Here is a 20,711-nt window from a genome sequence, read left to right on the forward strand (position 1 = left end):
ACTGAAATGATGTTTCAACTGACATAACCTTCCTTTAGCAAACTCATGTTGAACATCACAGTGAATAGTGCTGTTTATGAACATACTGCTCTATCTTAACTCTCACCAAAATTAATCTCCAAAATTAACTTCAACTGCAGGTATGCAGAATGGTATATAATTTGTATTTTCAGCCTTATCATTATTTTCTTCATAATGTTATGTTACAAAAATAATTAGCAACTTTGGATACAATCTGTTGTTTAATTTTATTGTTTATTGGAGCACTATTTGGGAAATACAGAAGTTCACACTGATAAATGAGTTTTGTGTGCTAGAACTAAGACTCAATAAAGACAACAGTCTTCTCAGAAAGCAAAACACAAAACTAGAGAGGACATGTTAATCCTGAACGATATTAAGAAATTGATAGTTTGCAAAAATCTGCAATGAAAGAAAATTTTAAATTAAATTAGTATCAAATTACATTTCGATGCTATCTTCTTTTTTCTTTCTTCCTTTATGTTGTTCTTATAACAAAAGAAAGGTATAAACAGGTCTGTTTAAAAAAAAAAGAAAAAAAAACAGCATCTTGTTTTAAATCTAACAAAGTAAAAACTGAAAGAAATGCATTATTCGTAGCATATGAAATACTTTATAGAGTTAGAACTACAGTTACATCACCAGAACAAAGTACTAACTGATGTTAAGACTAGATGGAAGAATACTTAGAAAATACTCAGATAATGCAGAAAATGCATACTAATACTTTAACAATATCACAGTTAACAATTTACAGTGTTACTTTGCAACAGTTCCTTGAAAAACTCTGGTGTAATCTAGAAACTCACATCAGGAATTCCCATGAATTGTTGAGTATTAGTGTTAATGAACTGATGACATCAAAGTGAAGTCTAAGAAATTTTACCTGTCATGGCTTTCCACTGTAAGTATGCATGCACGAATGCCCACACACACACACACCAAAAAAGATTTAATAGTTTTATAAAACTTTAAGGATAAATAAAACTTCAACAGAATATTAATGAATGCTTCAAAAGTTTTCTCTGTGACCATTAAGAAGTGCACCTAACTATGCTCCATTAACAGCCAACATCAACTTTAATAACAATGATCTAAAGGTGCAACAATTCTTTACCTGAAGTTCTTGCATCAGTTCTGGACGCCAGATAAGATGTGACTTCAATGTATAAGGATCTTCAAGACCTATATAAAAGTTTGCATCAGATATTTGTCTACTTTTGACTGTGTGAAGAACTTTAAATTGTGCAGAAGAATCTGGTATGGAACCCCTGACATGAATACCATTATGATCTGAAAGGAAAATGACATTAAATGTTTTTTCTTCCATACATGCATTTACTTTTCTTTTTTTAAACTTAACATGAATTTGGATTTTTTTTTTTTTTAAATTCAAGTTCCTTTCATTAATTAAATTTTGATCCTATCTTCTTTTCTTTCTCCCTTAAATATGATATATGAAAATTAAAATTAACCCAGATAGTGACCTAGAAGATACAAGACATGAGATATCAGGAATCAGAAATCTGATTTCAGTTCTAGTGAATTTTAGCTTTCTTACAATAATAAGAAAATACAAAATCTGAAATAACCTTCAAACTCTATACTGTTGTTTTTCTGGAACAGCCTCCACCTCTTACATATCAGAGGATTACAGTTTGCATGTTGAACATTTCATGAACAATGGGATGTTCAACATGGTACAATTTTATAAAATCTGTACCAAGTCATATTTCAACAAAATTATAATTATTATTTATAACTAAAAATATGATTATAACACAAAGAAAACATATAGGAGAAAAAAGAATACCAAAATGCCATCCCAATTATAAAATAGAGAAACAACAACAAACACAGCAAATACATCAAGATTTGTGCCGAGACAGGTAAAATGTCTAGAGAATGCAGATCACATACAGAACAGAAACTCAAGATATAAGGTACACATCTAATTAAAGAAATACTACAAATGCTATCAACATCAACAATGATCTCAACATAAATATTAAAAAACTCAAAACAAACACTAACAACAGAAAAAAACTGCCAAATGCCATCAATATCATAATAGTCATAACAACACTGACAGATGCAAGAAAAGCACAATTTACAGAACGCATCATAACAATCTCGTGTTACACAGATATCAAAAATGATTAAAGATAAGTTTTCCAACTATTATTTTCACCTAACTGTTACAGGAAATTACAACAGAAAAATAAAATTACAAAAAAAGTAATAAATAAAAACATATAGCAATAATAAAAATGCTAGGACCAAGAACCAAATATACTACTACACACCTCCAGTTTACAGCCCTGGAAAGCAAAAGCAAATCCGACCTCTTAAAGTCAGTAAAATCAACATATCAGTGTACAGAAACAAGAAGACCCACAAATAAGAAAAAGCCAATATTGCAAACAGAGACACCAAAGACTAGCTAACTCGAAATAATTTAATTTTCAAGGGCCTGCTGGCCTGAAGTGGATGTTTTGTTGTTGGCACAAAAATCTGAAATAAATAAACAGAATATCACATCACCATTTGAAACACGAGAAACTGATTATTATTATTATTACTTGACACCTCCATGAAGTCCAAAGACTCATCGAGGGAGGGCTTACTCTATAACTCTCTGTCTCCAACTACAACTAACTGCAACTACACCAACGCCATCTACCGCTCACCACCACCATTGGTATTTCCACAGAAATTTACAAACATTCATGCCTACGGCAGGATTCAAACCCATAGCCTTTTGGCTGGAGAGCAGATGCGCTAACCACTCAGCCAATGGCAAAATACATACAGATACGTATAGATCAGAGACACAGCCAATAACCAAACAAATATTGGACAGAAAGAGGGAAAACTGAGTGCATAATGGAGAGAGAGAGAGAGCCATGCTAATTATCAGATTACAGGACAAAATAAAGAATGAATATATATGAAAAGAAACAAAAGTGCTGAATATAGGAGAAGAGATTTTAAAATTAAAATGGAAATGCATAAGACATACTTGGAGAGGGGTGAAAAGCAATGCAATCTGAGTGGCATCCATATGAAGGAAAATAAATGGATGATCAGAGGAAAAAATGGAAGGATGACCTAGTGGAAAGGGTTGGAGATTGTTTGTAACAGAGAAAGAAGAAAACAAATGGAGAAGGCCATTAACCAGAAATGGGTTATAGGCCTTCTTCTAATAGGTCATCCATTAGAAGAAGAAAAATGCCACGTTTTTTTTTTTTTTTTTCCTTCTTAATAAAGCAAACCCACATGCAAATGTAAACTAAAATTTACATTAAATTGTATTGCATTTGGTTAAGTTTTGTACTGCTGCCAGAGGCTTTAAAATATAGCAGAAAAAAGAGACAGATGAGGAAATGATGTGGCATGCAGAAGAAAGAATTATGGGAGGGTGATGAAAGGATTCTTTGCAGCAGTTAGCAATCTAATAGCTGCAAAGAATAAAGTTGAGTTAATTAATGAGCAGTTTATTGGGGTAGTTCAAGCATGCCACTGCATATGCACATGAATGCAACATCATGAGGAGCTTGAGTGTAGAAGATACTGTGGAAGAATGACTGATAGTGAGTGAGCAGGAGATAATAAACTTGATCTTAATAAGGCATGTCACTGCATGTCTTGAAAGAATGCTCCAGAGAATTAATAGCGCTCATCTTTCAGCAGAGCAAAATTGTTCCACTTCATAAAAGGAAGTATGGATAAGATAGAGGCTATAAATTATTGCCTGGTCTGTGCATGTGCAATTGTGGTTAAGATGCAGGAGAAGTTGATGAGGGTTAGGGTTGATAATAGTCAGCAGATTTTCACGGGAATGAAGATAAATGAAGATATCTTCATAGAGAGGGTTCAGAGAAAATTTACTACGTCAGTGTCAGGTCTCTGGAATGTGGGACAGCCTTGTGAAGATATGGGAGGAAATGTGATGGAGACAAAAATTGTGAGGGATTGTTACCCATTTAATGTGGGAGGAGATTTTTCATAGAGTGGAAGGAGACAAGGGCAGAACAATATTCTCTGTGACAGTTGGCAATGTCTTAACAATCTGCTTAGGTATTACAGCAAGGAAACAAATTCACTGGATAAACAATGCTAGGAGTATCCGGAATAAGGGAGAGGAATTGGTGGTGCAGATAGCATCAGCCTGGCCAAAAATTATTGCGATCACTGAGACGTGGTTGACAGAAGGGGATATAACAACTGGAATAGAAGTCGCTGGGTATAGCATTTTTCGTCAGGATAGGAGGGAAAAGCGTGGTGGTGGGGTACTGCTTATGATAAGTGATGACCTATGTCCTCTAAGAGTGGAGAATTTGGAAGGAAGTGAGACAAATGATTTTGAGAGCATATGGTGTGAGGTAGAGGTAGGCAAGACAGGATATTTAGTGGGGTGTTGCTACAGACCCAGGAGCACAGAGGATGGGGACCAGGAGATGTTTAGACAGCTAAGTTTGGCAAGTGCAAGAAGAATGATTGTTATGGGAGATTTTAACTTCAGTAGTATAAATTGGAGAGAGGAAGATGCATGTAGCAATAGGGGAATGGAATTTCTAGAATTCTTGAAGGACAAATGTCTTAGGCAACATGTAACAGAGGGAACAAGAGGTTCAAAAGTTTTGGATTTGGTTATAGCATCAGAAGGGTTGATAATAACTGAGTTGATGTCTCTCCCACCAGTTGGAGAGAGTGACCAGATGGTGTTGACTTGGAAAATGAATAGACATGCAGGAGTATCAAAGAGACGGGAACTTATGTGGAATTATAAGGCAGGTGATTATAATAGTCTTAGACGTCAACTTCGGGAAGTTTCATGGAGGGATCAATTGGAAGGCCGGGATATCATTAGTGTGTGGGAAATTGTGAAAGAATATTTGTTAGCAGCAATGGTAAGTTGTATACCACGAGTGAAGAAGAGGACGCAATTTGGAGTAAAGTGGATGACAAACAATATTAAACAGGAATTGCATGCGAAAAAGAGGCTATGGAAGAGATATAAGGAGACAGGTGAAGAGAGAATGCGTGAAGAATATAAGACACAGGCCAGAAGAGTGACTAGTGTGGTAAGGAAAGCGAAACTGGAATATGAGAGGAGATTGGCCCTAAGATCCAAAGAAAATCCTAGGGAATTTTTTAGCTATGTGGCCAGTAGGAGGAGAAATGACTGTGGAAGAATGATATTGTGGGATAAAAATGGGAATAGAGTGACTGATGCAGAGGACATAGTGGAATTGTTCAATGAACACTTTATTGGAGTATTTCATCCTAGAGGAGTCAGTTTTAATGCTAGAGGGATAGGACTGGTTCGAGGTCTGGAGGTACAGGAGGAGAGTGTGTTTCAGATACTGAGTACTCTGGATGTCAGTAAAGCTGTGGGACTGGATGGTATTTCACCACGAGTTTTGAGAGAATGTGCTAGGGAATTGACAGTGCCTTTAACGTGGCTTTTCAATGAAAGGCTGGCTTTGGCAAAGGTGCCCAGGGAAAGGAAGGAAGGTAAGATAGTGCCATTGCATAAGGGTGGTAACAGACTGGAAGTGTCTAATTATAGGCCAGTCTGTGTGTCATCAGTAGTGAGGGACCGTATACAGCATTGGGCAGATGAGGGTAATGTTATCTGTGAGAATCAACATGGATTTGTGAAAGGACACTCTTGTTTTAGCAATATGCTAGCCTTTTATAATGTTACAAGAACATTAGATGAGGGAAAGGCATATACTGCAATTTTCTTAGACTTGGCGAAGGCATTTGACAGGGTGCCACATGATAAGCTGATATTTAAGTTGCAGCACATGGGTCTGGATGTCAGATTGGTCAACTGGATTCAGGATTGGCTGTCTGATAGGTATCAGAGAGTTGTGTATGGTGGAGCAGTTTCCAGGAAGCAGAGGGTTACAAGTGGGATCCCACAGGGCTCAGTACTAGGACCTATATTGTTTAACCTTTATATCATTGACATAGCCAGTGGATTGCAGGGGGATATTCAGTTGTTTGCGGATGATGCGAAGCTGGGAAGGATTATTAGTAATAGTGCAGATGTGGTAGCCCTGCAAGAGGATTTAAATAAGCTAGATAGATGGGCAAATGAATGGGGGTTTCAGTTTAATGCAGCAAAATGTAAGGTCTTGAGGTTTGGGAAACATCGATGGGATGCTGCATACTCTATGGGAGGAGTTATACTGGAGGAAGTAGGGGAGACAAGAGATCTGGGGTTGATGATTGATAGAAACCTGAAGTTTAGGGGACATATTGCAAAGGTGGTGAAGGTAACACAGAGGATTGCTGCTATTATCAGAAGGACACTGACCTGCAGAGATAAGAGGGTTATCATTCCGTTGTATAAGTCTCTGATCAGACCACACTTGGACTATTGTTCTCAGATTTGGTCCCCAGGATTTGAAGGGGATAAATTAACTGTGGAAAGGATACAAAGACGGATGACAAAGATGGTTTCAGGACTGTACAAGGATAGTTATGAGGATCGGGTGAGAGAATGTGGACTGCAGAGTTTGGTGGATAGAAGAAGGAGAGGTGATATGATTGAGACTTTTAAACTGTTGAGAGGTGGTTACAGGTGTTGACACCGGGGAGTTCTTTCGCTTGGTTGAACAGCGGGAAGGAGCGATGACAAGAGGCCATCCCTGGAAGTTACAAAAGGAAATTGTGAGCAAGAGGGTAAGGAGTGGTTTCTTTGGGTGGAGGGTGGTTGAGCCGTGGAATGCATTGCCTGATGGAGTGGTGGGAGCAAGAACGGTCAGTGAGTTTAAAGAGTGGTATGATAGACTTTGTGTTTCTCAAGGGGGGGGACCTCCCCTCGATGAGTCTTGACAGACTTTATGTCTTAGGAAGGACCTCCCTCGATGAGTCTTTTGACTCCTTGGAGGCCTGAATAATAATAATAATAATAATATAGTGATATACTTGGATTTTACAAAGGCCTTTGATTGATTGCCATCTGGATAAGAGACTAGCGAGTTGGATAGGTGGTTTGCTCTGAGACAGGTATCAGCAGGTTGTGTATAGGGAGTGATATCCCAAAAGAGGAAGGTTATTAGCAATATACTGTATGGATCTGTTCAGTGAAGAACTATGAGATGATGTGGCCTTACAGGAACATATGAATAGACATGAGTGGGCAAAAGTGTGGAGCTCCAGTTCCATGTTGCAAATTGTAAGGGCTTGGAATCTGGTTGGCAAGAATGGACTGCAGAGTATATTAATTTCTCAACTAATTGGGGAATTATGAAGGAGGTGGAAGAGATGAGAGATCAGGAAGTAGGGGTGGAGAGAGATTTGAAGTTTAGGGGTCACATTGCTAAAATGTGACCCCTAAACATTTAGAGACTTTCCATAGTCTCTTGTAAGAACATCACAAGAGACTATGGAAATGATAAGGAGGACCCTGATATGACGAAGCAAAGAGGTTATCATTCAATTCTGTAAGATATGCGACCTCCTGTATGAAGATTTGGTCAGCTGATTTTCACTTCTAATGAAGATATATTAGAGAGGGTTCAGAAAAAATTTACTAAGTCAGTGTCAAGTCTCTGGAATGTGGGACAGCTTGTGAAGATAGAGGAGGAAATGTGATGGAGACAAAAATTGTAAGGGATTGTTACCCATTAATGTGGGGGGGGGATTTTTCATAGAGTGGAAGGAGACAAGGGCAGAACAAGAGGCCATCCCTGGAAGCTGTAAAAGGAGGATGTGAGCAAGGGAGTGTGCTTTGTATACAGAGTGGTTGTTGAGTGGAATGCAGTTTGAGAGTCTGATGATTGCAGAAATTGCAAATGGATTTAAAACATTGTTCACTGATCTTTTTAGTGTGGGACCATGGACTTTATATGATGATATCTGTATAATAAATTAACTTTTACTGTAGTACATGTGATTCTATAGTTAGTTTCCCATGATGAGTCTTTTGACTCCTTGAAGGTTTAATGATACTTATCATAATAATAATAATAATACTGTCAGTGTAGATGAAACAGCATGCTATCACTGAGTTTCTGAATGTAGAAAATATTCCAGTGTTTGACAACATTATTGGCAGATGAAAGTTACAAAAGTTACAAATCAAATGTACATCTCTTCTCATAAACCAAGAGAACCTTCGAAAAATATTCAGTTCTAACATGAGGATCTCATGAAAAATTATCTGAATGAGTAGAAATGTGTGGACCAGACAGACACAGTGGGGGCAAACAACTTTCATCTGACAAGGGTGTGGGAATGTGCTTTCTGGTTTTGCAACACATCAGTGTTGCAAAACCAGAAAGCACACATTTAAAAAATTGGCTCTGGCAGGCAGTAGCTTTTCTTCCACATGATATACACACCAACACAGAACTGCAGGGGATTGCAGTTTACTGAGTTTATTGTCCAGCCACCCATTGTAAATCCGACTTGACTATCAAATGTACATCTCTTCTCATAAACCAAGAGAACCTTCGAAAAATATTCAGTTCTAACATGAGGATCTCATGAAAAATTATCTGAATGGGTAGAAATGTGTGGACCAGACAGACATTGAAAAATGATTCTGAAAAACTGTAGAAAATTAAAGAAAACTATTAATTATTGATTTAATGAAAGATAGGGAAATAGGAAGTATTACTTTTCAAGTTTCCTTTCTATCAGTAAAATACACTGCTCAAAACAATTAGGTATATTCTAGTTTCTGTCAGATAATTATAAATTTCTGCAAATAATTATAACTATTGGGTACTTTATACATGAATAAATATTTCTTACTTATGGATAGGGTGTAATTGATGAGATATTGTTTAAATAATCGATATTTATTACAAATTTAGTAAATTATACATTTTGTGTGAAATAATTTTAACAAGAATAGCCAAAAACTTTTGTTAATTTTTAATAGGGCGTATGGTCTCCATTAACAGCCAAACAGCGGTAGTACTTGATTGCATGGACCAGATAAGATGATCAAGCAATTCTTGTGGGATGTTTCTGCACTCTTCTATGAGGGCAATTTCGAGCTCTTGAAGCGATCGTGGTAGCACCTTTCGAGCAGAAACGTGCCTACCTAAAGCATCCCAGGTATGTTTGATTGGATTACAATCCAGTGAACAGGCAGGCCAGTCCATTCGTTCGATACCTTCTTCCTCAAACCACTCTTGTACCAAATTTGCACAGTGTGGATGAGCATTGTCAGCCATAAAAATGAATTCTTGGCCAATTGCAATAGCATATGGATGAACTATAGGTTCCAAAATCTCATTGCAATACCTTTGGGCTGTTAAAGAACCATTTCTGATAAAATAGAGATCAGTATGGCCATCTATACTTATTCCAGCCTATACCATCAAACTCCCACCTTGATGTTGGGGTCTTTCACGAACAAACTGTGGATTATTTCTTGTTCCACTTTCATGCCATATCAAGATACGTGCGTTATCTGGTTGCAGACTGAACCTGGATTCATCAATAAAAAGTACACGAGCCCAATTCTCATTGGTCCAATTGCAGAGTTCCTGTACCCAAATTCTTCGGGCTCTTTTGTGATTTGCAGTAAGTGGAATGCAAACCATTGGTCTTCGAGTATATAAACCTATGGCATGAAGATGATTTCGAACTCTTGAAGCGAAATTTCCCGTCTCCAGAAAGTGATTCCAAAGTCGCAAAATTATGCTTTGAGATACACGACATGGCATGAGCGACAATTTGCTGCGTTTGTCCAGCTCCTAATCGACCAATGGCTCTCCAAACCATGGATTCCAGGATATCATGTTGCTCTGCCATTTTTAATAAAATAATGGGTGGTAGGTGACACAAGCTTGCAACTGAAGTGATAATCATGCACTGTGGAAGTGAGCACAACAAGCTACACTTTTATACCCCCACCCACATGCTAATACGGCTAAGACACGTATCAACAAGTCTTAACATGATTTTGTATGCAGTTGTGTATTAAAAATATTATAAAATAAAATGTGTTACATTTGTAAATTATTTTTATAACTTTATAATTTAGAAGAAAACCAAAATATCCCCTAATTGTTTTGAGCAGTATATATCACCAAGAGATAACAATTTAAGGGAATTTAATTACAAGTATCATTTCAGAGATAAACCCATTCCTTAAATATTACATCAAAATAATATGGATTCAACTGCCTCAGCATATATATTTTGAACATACCTGGAAGTGTTATGTTGAGATCAATGTTCCTATGCCTCTTGCTGAACCTTAAATGAGAATGAAGAATATGTTGTTCATTAAGTTTCTTCTCCACAGCAATGGTAAAATCTCCATCTCTGTTAAACATTCGTCCAGTAATAAGTGATTCCTTGGCATTAGTTTTCATCTAAGAGAATAAGGTCAGATGGAATTAACAAGTTATGTAGAAATAGGAATCTTAGTAATAATTTATGATAATGTTGCAATCACAGTACTAATGTTGTTCAATCATAGTAACTCTAATTATTCGAAGTATTAAGTGATTCAGTTGTGTAATTCCATTTAACTAGCACTATCCATTTAGCATCTATTTAGCACTATTCAGTTAACTAGCACTATCCATTTATCATAATGATGGCATACTGTGGAATCCTCCAAACAGAGAAAAAGATCTAAAACTCAGAAATAATATTAATGCATTAGGGATTAATAAAAGAACAATACAGGCAATGCCCCATATTGGCACTGCTTTTTTTTTTTTTAGGGAAAAATTGTTTTCATTTGGCAGACTGAACACCAAAAAGGCTGACATCCAAATCATGGTGATGTTTTGGTCTCAACAACTAGCATGCATTAATATACAGCGGCTTCATACCTCATTCTTCTTGCCTCTTCATACGTAACATTGTCAAACGACAATCTGCTAAACCACTATCCTAGTATATTTCTGCTCAAACTCCCAACAGGTAAACCATTTAATTTAAAATTCACATATGACTAATGTATACAAGGGTTGTGTACATACATATATTGGATATACATTTGCCTAATGTATACCCAATAACTGTTGAATGCCATTGTGCATGATGACAATTCCACATATAATGGAATCCTTTTGCATTAAACTGATATACAAGGTGCTATCTAAAAAGTTAGGGAAATTTAATCATTAAAAAAAAAATTTACTTATCCTAACTAGTTTCCACCATCTCCTTCGAAGTAGTTCCCCTTGGGCACATATATAGCAATCCAGCAGTTTTTGCATAATTCCATACATCCCTGGAAGTCCTCATGTGTGACTGTATTGAGCACCTCTTGCGATTCTGCTTCGATCTCCTTAATCAGATGAAGACAACACCCTAGAATTTCATCTTGGGGAACAGAAAATCACAGGGGGAAAGGTCAAGTGAATAACTTATGTTTTTGAAAACCAGGAACTGTCAAACAATAAGTGATGTGTGGGCAGACATGTCATGGTTGACAAAATGCATTGACAAAGTCCCATATGACAGTCCTACAATCTCACAAATCATATGACAGTCACTACGATCTCACATTACAGATAGACAGATTCTTCCTTAAGCATTTGGCGGGTTTCTGTAGCAGTGATTTTGAGGTTGAAGCAAAATTTGATGCAGATGCTTTGCTCCTTAATATCCACCATTTCAGTTTGAAAATAAAATCCCAAACTACTAAAACATGACAGTACAAAAATGCACATAACCCAAGAATACAGCATCTCAGTTTGCTGGATGGTGGCATACTGATTCACAAATGGATAGTGCTCACCCTTTTATAGCAGCGGCAGGCGAGGTTTGATTGCACTATTCAAATTCACCAAACTCTTGGAGAGTATTTCATAGCATCTCTCAACTGCAGAACAATGAGTGAGATATGGTTCATATTCAAGTACATGGAAGATTAACAAAGAAAAAAACAGAGGTTAGTCATTTATCTGAAAATACTACTTCAGGATCTTGCTGATAGTGTATAAATTAAATGAATCAAACGAAACAATGTATTTGGTGAGCAAAGATATTTATAACTGGATTATCAGATCAAGTGCATTCCATGAATATATATATATCTTTAATATGAATCTCACTCAAAAAGTTGTTAGCCTTAGTATTAGTATATTACTAACAAGTACCATGGGTAGGCTTAGGTTATGGGTTAGATAGTATGACAGAGTTTATATTGTTCTGACATGGGCTTCCCACAGTAAGTCTTGTGACTTCATAGTGATCCTGAGCAATAATAATAATACTATGCCTTAAACTCTTACACCATTTGTACTTCCACCACCATACCATGCAATGAATTCCATGGGCCAACCACTCCATCCTCCCCCCCCCTCTTGTTCTACTATACAAAAGATCTCCTGTCCCAATCCTATAACTGTTTTTAAGAGTTTAAATGTCTCAATTATATCTCCTGTTCATCTTCTATTCATCAAACTCTGCAGCCCACAAGAACACCTTAGCCTATCCTCAAAATCAACACTGGACCATCTTGATATAATTTTTGTTATCCACCTCTGCACCCTTTCCAAAGTTAATTTATCCCATTCAAATTCCAGTGGCCAGATCTGAATTCAGTAATCCACATGTGGATCTGCTCAGGGCTTTATACAATGGAATGACCTCTCTTCTATATCTGGTGATCAATGTCCTTCTTGGTAGTACAGCAATCCTCTGGGTTAATTTTATCACCTTCACGATATGTCCCCTAAATTTCTATCAATCGCCACCCCAAGATCCCTGCCCCTCCACTTCCTCTAATATAGTTCCATCAATAGAGTATGCAGCCTCCCACTGGTGGATCCTGAATTTCAAGACTTTACACTCAGTTGCATTAAACTCACATCCCCATTCCTTTGCTCATCTGTCCAGTTTATTTAAATCCTTCTGAAGTGCTATTACATTGTCACTATTACTAATAGTCCTACCTCAATTCACATCATCAGCAAACAATGAATATCCCACTCCCTGCAATCTACTGACAATGTCATAGACATAAGGTTAAAAAGTGGAAGTCCTAGTACTGAGCCCTGTGGTACCCCACCTGTTTACATGACCTTTCTTTACATGACCCCATTGTACTCAACTCTCAGACAGCTAGTCTCATAACTAGTTCCTTAACCTAATATCTAAATCCACATGTTGTAACTTTAATATCAGCTTATCATGCAGCACTCTGTCAAATGCCTATACATTTGTAAAATAAAAAAATTAAAAAATGGCAGTATATGCCTTTCCTTCATTAACAACTCTTGTTACTTTATTATAAAAGGCAAGGAAATTACTGAAACAAGAGCACTTCCTTAATAAATCCATGCTGACCCTTACAGATAATATTACCCTTGTTTGCCCAGTGATGTACAATGACTCACGAAATTATCCAAAATCTTAAACAAAGAAGAAATACATACTGGTTTATAATTTGACACCATTCTACCATCACCCTTATGCAATGACACTATAAGTAAAGGGGGATAAAAATCTCTTATTGTTTTTCAGCCAGTATGCGAAACTCTAAGATCGATAACTACGATCTAAAAGTTTCATGCCGACGAAGTGTCGGCGGATCCAAGCGTAAGTGACCACTTGGTAGTGCCACACCAAGGCAACTCGATGCAAAGGTGGAGCAAGATCCCTCACTATTCTTGATATTTTCTCATAATGTAAAAACACACAGCTCTTAGGAGATGTAGTACTGCTTTACATTATGAGGAGAGGTCCTCATAATGTAAATGAGGAGAGGTCCTCATAATGTAAAGCAGTACTACATCTCCTAAGAGCTGTGTGTTTTTACATTATGAGAAAATATCAAGAATAGTGAGGGATCTTGCTCCACCTTTGCATCGAGTTGCCTTGGTGTGGCACTACCAAGTGGTCACTTACGCTTGGATCCGCCGACAGTTCGTCGGAATGAAACGTTTAGATCGTAGTTATCGATCTTAGAGTTTCGCATACTGGCTGAAACACAATAAGGGATTTTTATCCTCCTTTACTTATCAACCTCGCCAGAAAAAATAGCCGTTTGGCTTTTCATCTTAGCAATGACACTATCTTATCCTCCTTCCAATCCCTAGGCACCTTTCCCATAGCAGACTTTCACTGTAAAGCCAGATCAATGGAGTGTCAGCATCTTAGCACATTATCTTAAAATATGTGGCAAAATCCCATCCAGGCTAAACTGCTGTATTGCCATCCAGAGTACTTTGTACTCAAAACACATACTCTTCATGCACTTCTAAACCTCGAATCCCTGCTAGTAATTACTAAAACCTCCTTTTCCAGGATGAAATAATCCAATAAAGCTATCAATCATTAAACATTTCCACTGTTATTTTCATTCGTCAGTCAACCTCCATTTCATCTAAGAATATTATTCTTGACTATTTTTAGTTCACAGGGCTGATCTTTTCTCTTAGTCCAGTTTTGTCTTCCTTACTATGCTAGTCACTTTCAGGAATAAGCTTATATTCCTCATGCAACTATCCTCCATCCTTCTCTTTATACTTTTTCCATAACTGCTTTTTCATCTGTAGTTTCTGTTTTGTTAGTCATCTGTTTTACACCAAAACAATTTATCTTTCCACTTGAGATATTCATCTTGCCATTGCTGCTAATAAATATTTCTTTACTACTTCCCATGCACTGGACTCCATTTGACTCCATCTGAAAATAGGTGAATACCATATATTCACCTATTTTCCAGAAATTCCATTCCTTATCACTGCTATTTCCTTTTTCCAATTTAAACTGCTGTAGTTAAAATCTCCAATAACGATCACTCTTTTGCATCTTGCCAAATTTAACTACCTAAACATCTCCTACTCTCCTTGTTCTATGCTCTCTGGTCTCATCCCACTAAATATATTGTCCGGTCCACCTCCATCTCATGCCATACACTTTCTAAACCATTAGCAACATTTCCCTCAAAATTCTCCGCTCTCTGAGAGGATGCAACATTACTTATAATACTCCACTACTCCATTTACTCTTCCTATCCTGCCAAAACATGTTGTATCCCTCTACTTCTATTCCTGTCAGAATATCCTCTTCTGTCAATCATGTTTCAGTAATCCCAATAATCTTTGGACAGGCTGAGGCTATTAATGATACCACATTCCCTTCATTCTTAATACCCCCCCCAGCATTTGTATAGAGATGCATCAATGCATGATCACTATTCCTACACCTACTGCTATTCCCCAAGACTCCTGACTCTGCAATATACCATACCTTCACCTATCCCTACAGGTGGTCATCTCCACTACCATCCTCTCTGGCAACTCTAGTTTCCCTACCCTAGTAGGGAAACTAGAGTAGTTAATGTCAAATGCATTCCAGGAATACAAATAACCCAAGCCTCTTGTTTGACACATTCTTGCTATTGTGTCATTTATTATTACTGTTCTTTTTTGCAATTCTGCATTATCATATCTGAGTAACACGTTTACTATCTTCCCTCTCACATGTCTGCCATACAAACTAACATTAACCTCAAATCTCTTGCCACCTGAATCATGTTACCATATTCCAGAAGCTTTGCTCTAGAGACAAACATGGAACTTTTTAAAGCTGATTTAGGCCTCCAGTAAGTGACTAGCATTCTCACACTGGGTGATGAAACTGTTTTGAAACTCATTCATGACTTAGACATTCCCAAAATATTCAAGTCTGTGGTGGAATTTGAACACAGTTTTTTGGAGTATACTAACAACTCAGCCAGCAACCTTTAATATGCTGGTTTTTCTCAGCATATGACGGATCTATCAGCCAGGACTGGACTCTGGCTGAACTTGATTTCCTGATTTTTTTCATTTAGAGTCACACTGTTCAAAATCAGTTAAACCTATGCTTGATCCATGCTTTGTTTAAAATGCTTGAAGCTAGTGAACTGGCCACTGAGTTTATATGTGGAAAAATTTTAAGTGGCATAAAATTCAAAAGTTATTAGGACAGTGTTAATTTTTGAAATTTGTATTAGTATTCATGAGCATTCTCTATGATGTTTTCTAATCATAAAACCACATGAATTATATAATACTTATATCTAAGAAATGCTTGTAAACATTTCTTAGATATGAATATTATGATCCATTAAGGCTTGTTATAGTACGCCCACAGATGCAAGACCCTTCCACACTTCTGCGCATGTCAAAAGAAGGAGAATCCATTCCAATTATAGGGTAATCAATCCATATTGTAAGATGAGTTGTTTATTATTACATGTTGGAAAATTAACTTCACTTTTATCATCATTGTAGTTTTTAAAGTGGTAACTATTTTGCTTGTATAACAGTTGGAAAATTTTACTTTTAAAGCATGTGATTTCGCGTGTTGGTGACTAATTCCCCTTCAACATGAATTGACTCTTCTTGGCAGCCTGCCAACTACGGCTCTCGCTTCTGAGGTTGGACTATACTAAATTATTTTATGAGGGACGTCCAGAAAGAAAGTTCCGATAGGCTGTCAGAGAAACAAAAATATACTTATAAAAAAAACTTTATTGGAAATTAAAGTAGACATCTTTCACTACTTTTCTACATAATTTCCACCACTGTTCAGGCACTTATCTTAATGGGGCACCAAGAGTTATATACCTTCGTTGTAGAAGGTTGTCACCTGTGATGCAAACCATGTATTGACTGGTTTTTTGACCTCGTCGTCGTCTTAAAACTGCTGGCCATCAAGGAAAAATTTCAGATGTTTGAACAGGTGAAAGTCACTTGCCGCAAGGTCAGGACTAAATGGGGGGATGATGGAATTGTTACCAACCAAATATGGCAAGAAGCTGTTATGTTACACTGACCACTGAATCACTCATTGCGTGTTCTCCATAAACCTCAATAATTTGTCGATGAATTTCAGCTGCTTTAACGTTCCTCGCATTCAAGAAACAGATAACTGACCTAATTTCACATGAGGCGGGCGATTCGATTTTCTTAGACATTATAAACACACACCAAGAAGCGTATGCACTGCGAGAATGTCTGAAAATGGCAGCAACGCCTTGCTAATGAATCAACAAACTCAGCATGCATGTACATCACTGCAATCACAGCACTGCAGTGAAAAAATATTTAAAAACAGAACTTACTTTCTGGGCATCCCTCGTATATAAAAAAGCTAATGTCTATAAAGTTCATACAAGTGATATATTTCAAAAGGAGATGTATATATAAGTTTAAAGATCTATGCTTTCTAATGGAAGTTAATAGTTGGCTAAAATGACAGTCTGTTTGCATTTAAAAGAAGGTATTTCAAATCATATTAATTTAAAGAAACTTACCAACAAGTTTATCTCATTTCTCAGCTTCAGTATTTTGGCTTTCAATTCATGCACACACTGTTGTCTCCTACTGTTTAAGTGATTCAAACGAATCTGGGTGGATATCTCTTGTTGAGTATTAATGACTTCAGCTGACAATTTCATTTCAACATTACTAACAGGATGTTGGGCAGTAAGAAACCAAGTATAGTGAGTGCTTTCTTTCTTGACAGACAAGTTCTTGGCTCGGGTTTCTAGACGGATGTTATTTTGATGATCACGAGAATAATCCAGTTCCATCTTTCCATGAATTTCAGAGGGATTCAAGCTGTACTGTGCTAGTGCAACCATATCCTATTATGTTAGAAATCACAAGTGAGTCTATTTTGTGTTGAGCAGTTCTCAATATTAAATCTGATTTTTTAAAAATAGTTTTTGTAATTGTATTTGTGAAGCATATTATAAAAAACTGAAATGACATATTAAAAATGTGTATTAATAATATTTTTTTCACTTATAAAAAGAAATGAGAATACAAATGAAAACTAAAAATGGTAAACAACAAGAATAACAATGATCATATACAAGAATCCAATTACTTGTAACTGGTTTCTTATATATGATCATTCTCATTGTTTGCAATTGGATTCTTATACAGTGGTGTCATATCAATCCAGTTGTATTATATACATCATTTTGTTGATTAATTTGACATAAACAACTGATGAAGAAATAGTGACCTTAATAAAACCAAAATTTTAATAATTCAACAATTTTAACAGAATTTATCATTTATCCAGTGTCTATACACATAAATTTGTTTGTCTAATTTACCACTAGCCCTAATGAAACCAAACAAGAAGAAAGGATGGATGTGGAAGAGTCATATTAGTTGCCAGGGACCAATTATAGCCACATCCACAAATTATTATTATTATTATTATTAACAGACCTCCATGGAGTCAAGAGACTCATCATGGGAAGTCCCACTCTCACATGCAAAGCTCATTGTACCTTGACTTAAATGCATTTACTGTACCTGCACTCCCCACACTCTGCAGCAATGCATTCCAATTACCTACCACTCTCCATGCAAAGAAATCTATTCGTCACCCAAATAGATTTCTTTGCATCTGAATAGCTTTCCGGGATAGCTTCTCCCCTTCTCCAGATATTTTATGAAAAAATCTGAAAAAAAGGCTACCTACAACCGCCCTTAGAGGGCGCTTCACCTAGATAGGACTTTAGAGTCACCCATGTGGTTGGGCTTAGTATTGTGTGGTATTTGTGTATATGTTACATTAGTTTTTTTTTGTAATCCCTGAAGATGTCTCAGTGACTGAGATGAAATATTAAATTCTGTTTTAATCCTTTCTGAGTGCTGTATACACTCCATTAAGCCTCCAACATGATGTCCTCACAGCACTTAAGCCTCTACACACGGGTTTAAAACCTTATGCTTTGCAATATTAAACTGATATCCCCCCCCCACACACACACTCACATTCAGACAGTCTATTTAGGTCTTCTTGCAAAGCTACAACATCTGTTCTACTTCTCAAAACTTTCTCTAACTTTGCATCATCTGCAAACAACTGTATATCACCATTTAAGCCCTTTCCAATGTCATTTACAATACAAATTAAACAACATGGCCCCAAAACAGAACTGTGGGGCAAACCACTAGTGACTTTCCTCTTCTGGGATACCACTTCTCCCCATACACAACCTGCTGATATCTATCAGACAGTCAATCTCTAATCCAATGCACTAATTTAATATCCAACCCCATCTGTTCCAATTTAACTACTAGTTTCTCTTGTGGCAATCTATCGAAAGCCTTTGCAAAATCTAAATACACTACTGTATATTATAGTGTTAATTTTCTAGCACCAGTATTGTTAGTATATTTATGTTTGGGGTGGGGGAGGAGAGCAGTGTGAAATAACAATAAGGAATGGTAAGAAGACCAACAGAATAAGATTCAACTAGATGAGATATCATCATGTATATTAAGGGAATGTGAAAAAAAAAAAAAAAAAAAATGACAGTGTGCTTGAGTTGATTACACAAAAGCATGGAAGGAAAAGTCCCTGAAAAGTGAAAAGAAGGAAAAATAATGCCACTGCACAAATGAGAATCAAAGTTAGTGGTGTTTGACAGCAGTGTATATATAAAATCCAGCAGTGAAAGTGTTAAAGAGGCTCAAGACTAAATACCAGCATGGATTGTACTTTGCTTCAGTAACTCGGTTACATTTCATAATACAGTGACAAATGTATTAAACAAAGGAGTGCTCACCAGTGGCACACCCAGAGGGGGGAAGGGACCCGGCACCCCCCCCCCCAAAGAAAAGGAAAAAACACTAGAAAATTTTCCAAAAATCGTTTCCTAATTAAAATTCATTTTTTTTCTTTATGTTGTGTTGTGTCTTCTATTTCTATACCTTATGAATTAGCGATCACTGCAGATGTTCAGTCATAGGTCGCATGCGATGTGCAGCATGTATTCACAAATCGCCTACTCAACTCGCTCTCCCCCCCCCCCCCAAAAAAAGTTAAATCCTGAGCACTCAGCCCCCTCCAAGATTAAATCCTGAGTGTGCCACTGGTGCTCACACAGTGATTTTTCTGAATTTTGCTGAAACATTTGATATAGTATTACATGATAAACCACTGCTGAAACTGAACAGAATTTATGGATAGTTTGGTAGCTTGGTTGTAGGAATGGTTGGCTGATAGGAACCAGCTACTGATAGGGCACGAAGGATGTAGTATCCCAAATAAATAGAAATACAGAGCTCTCTGTTCTAGGACCACTACTGTTTAATTTATTTATTAATGCTACAGTTTGAGGTTTAACAGGTAACATTCAACTTTTTTTTGATGAGCCAAATTAGGATGCTCTGATGTGATGTTGTTACAACAGGATTTTAATGGGGAGGGGATATACATTGGGCTGAGACCAACATGCCAACCTATCGAAATACTTATTCAGCCCAAATTTATTCATCCTATTCAGATCCTCTGGGGATATCACTTCAATGTTGCTAAGCATGAAGTCACGTACCTCAAGATGAGGTACATGTAACTCTGGGCATAGAACATGGAATGAGGTTTATTATATTGAGTAACTTTGTTCCAGGAGGTGGAGTAAGTGAGTGATCTGGTAATCCTAGTGGATAGAGGACTGAAGTTCACATGACACATGAAAGTTGTAAAGGTTATCCAGATAACTGCTACTATTTAAGAGGGAATAAGAAGGTGATTAATGCCTGATTATGATAGTCTCAGGACTATCATAATCAGGTTGAGTATGCAGTCAGTTTAAGGGAATATGGTCAACAGAGTTTTCTGTTACCCATGTTATTCCATTCATCTCTATTTTGGGCTGTTCTCAACTATGTTGATCCTGCCATTAGAATAAGTTCATCTCTCCATCTGGTCTTCTGTCTACCTCT

The 20,711-nt window shown here is 36.9% G+C and overlaps 1 protein-coding gene across 1 annotated transcript in view; it reads right to left on the reverse strand.

Moving 5' to 3' along the window:
- Positions 1-20,711, reverse strand: part of Apoltp (Apolipoprotein lipid transfer particle) — a 175,295-nt gene that overhangs the window by 86,327 nt on the left and 68,257 nt on the right. The window contains exons 21-23 of the mRNA XM_090401346.1: positions 17,273-17,605; positions 10,211-10,376; positions 1,139-1,314 (exon numbers count right to left, since the gene is read on the reverse strand). Coding sequence (XP_090257472.1) covers positions 1,139-1,314; positions 10,211-10,376; positions 17,273-17,605 — 675 coding nt within the window. The remainder of the gene's footprint in view (positions 1-1,138; positions 1,315-10,210; positions 10,377-17,272; positions 17,606-20,711) is intronic.

Source organism: Typopeltis vanoorti, chromosome 12 (assembly GCF_054136105.1).
Source record: "Typopeltis vanoorti isolate ZY-2024b chromosome 12, IOZ_Tvanoo_1.0, whole genome shotgun sequence".
Taxonomy (NCBI): Eukaryota; Metazoa; Arthropoda; class Arachnida; order Uropygi; family Thelyphonidae; genus Typopeltis; species Typopeltis vanoorti.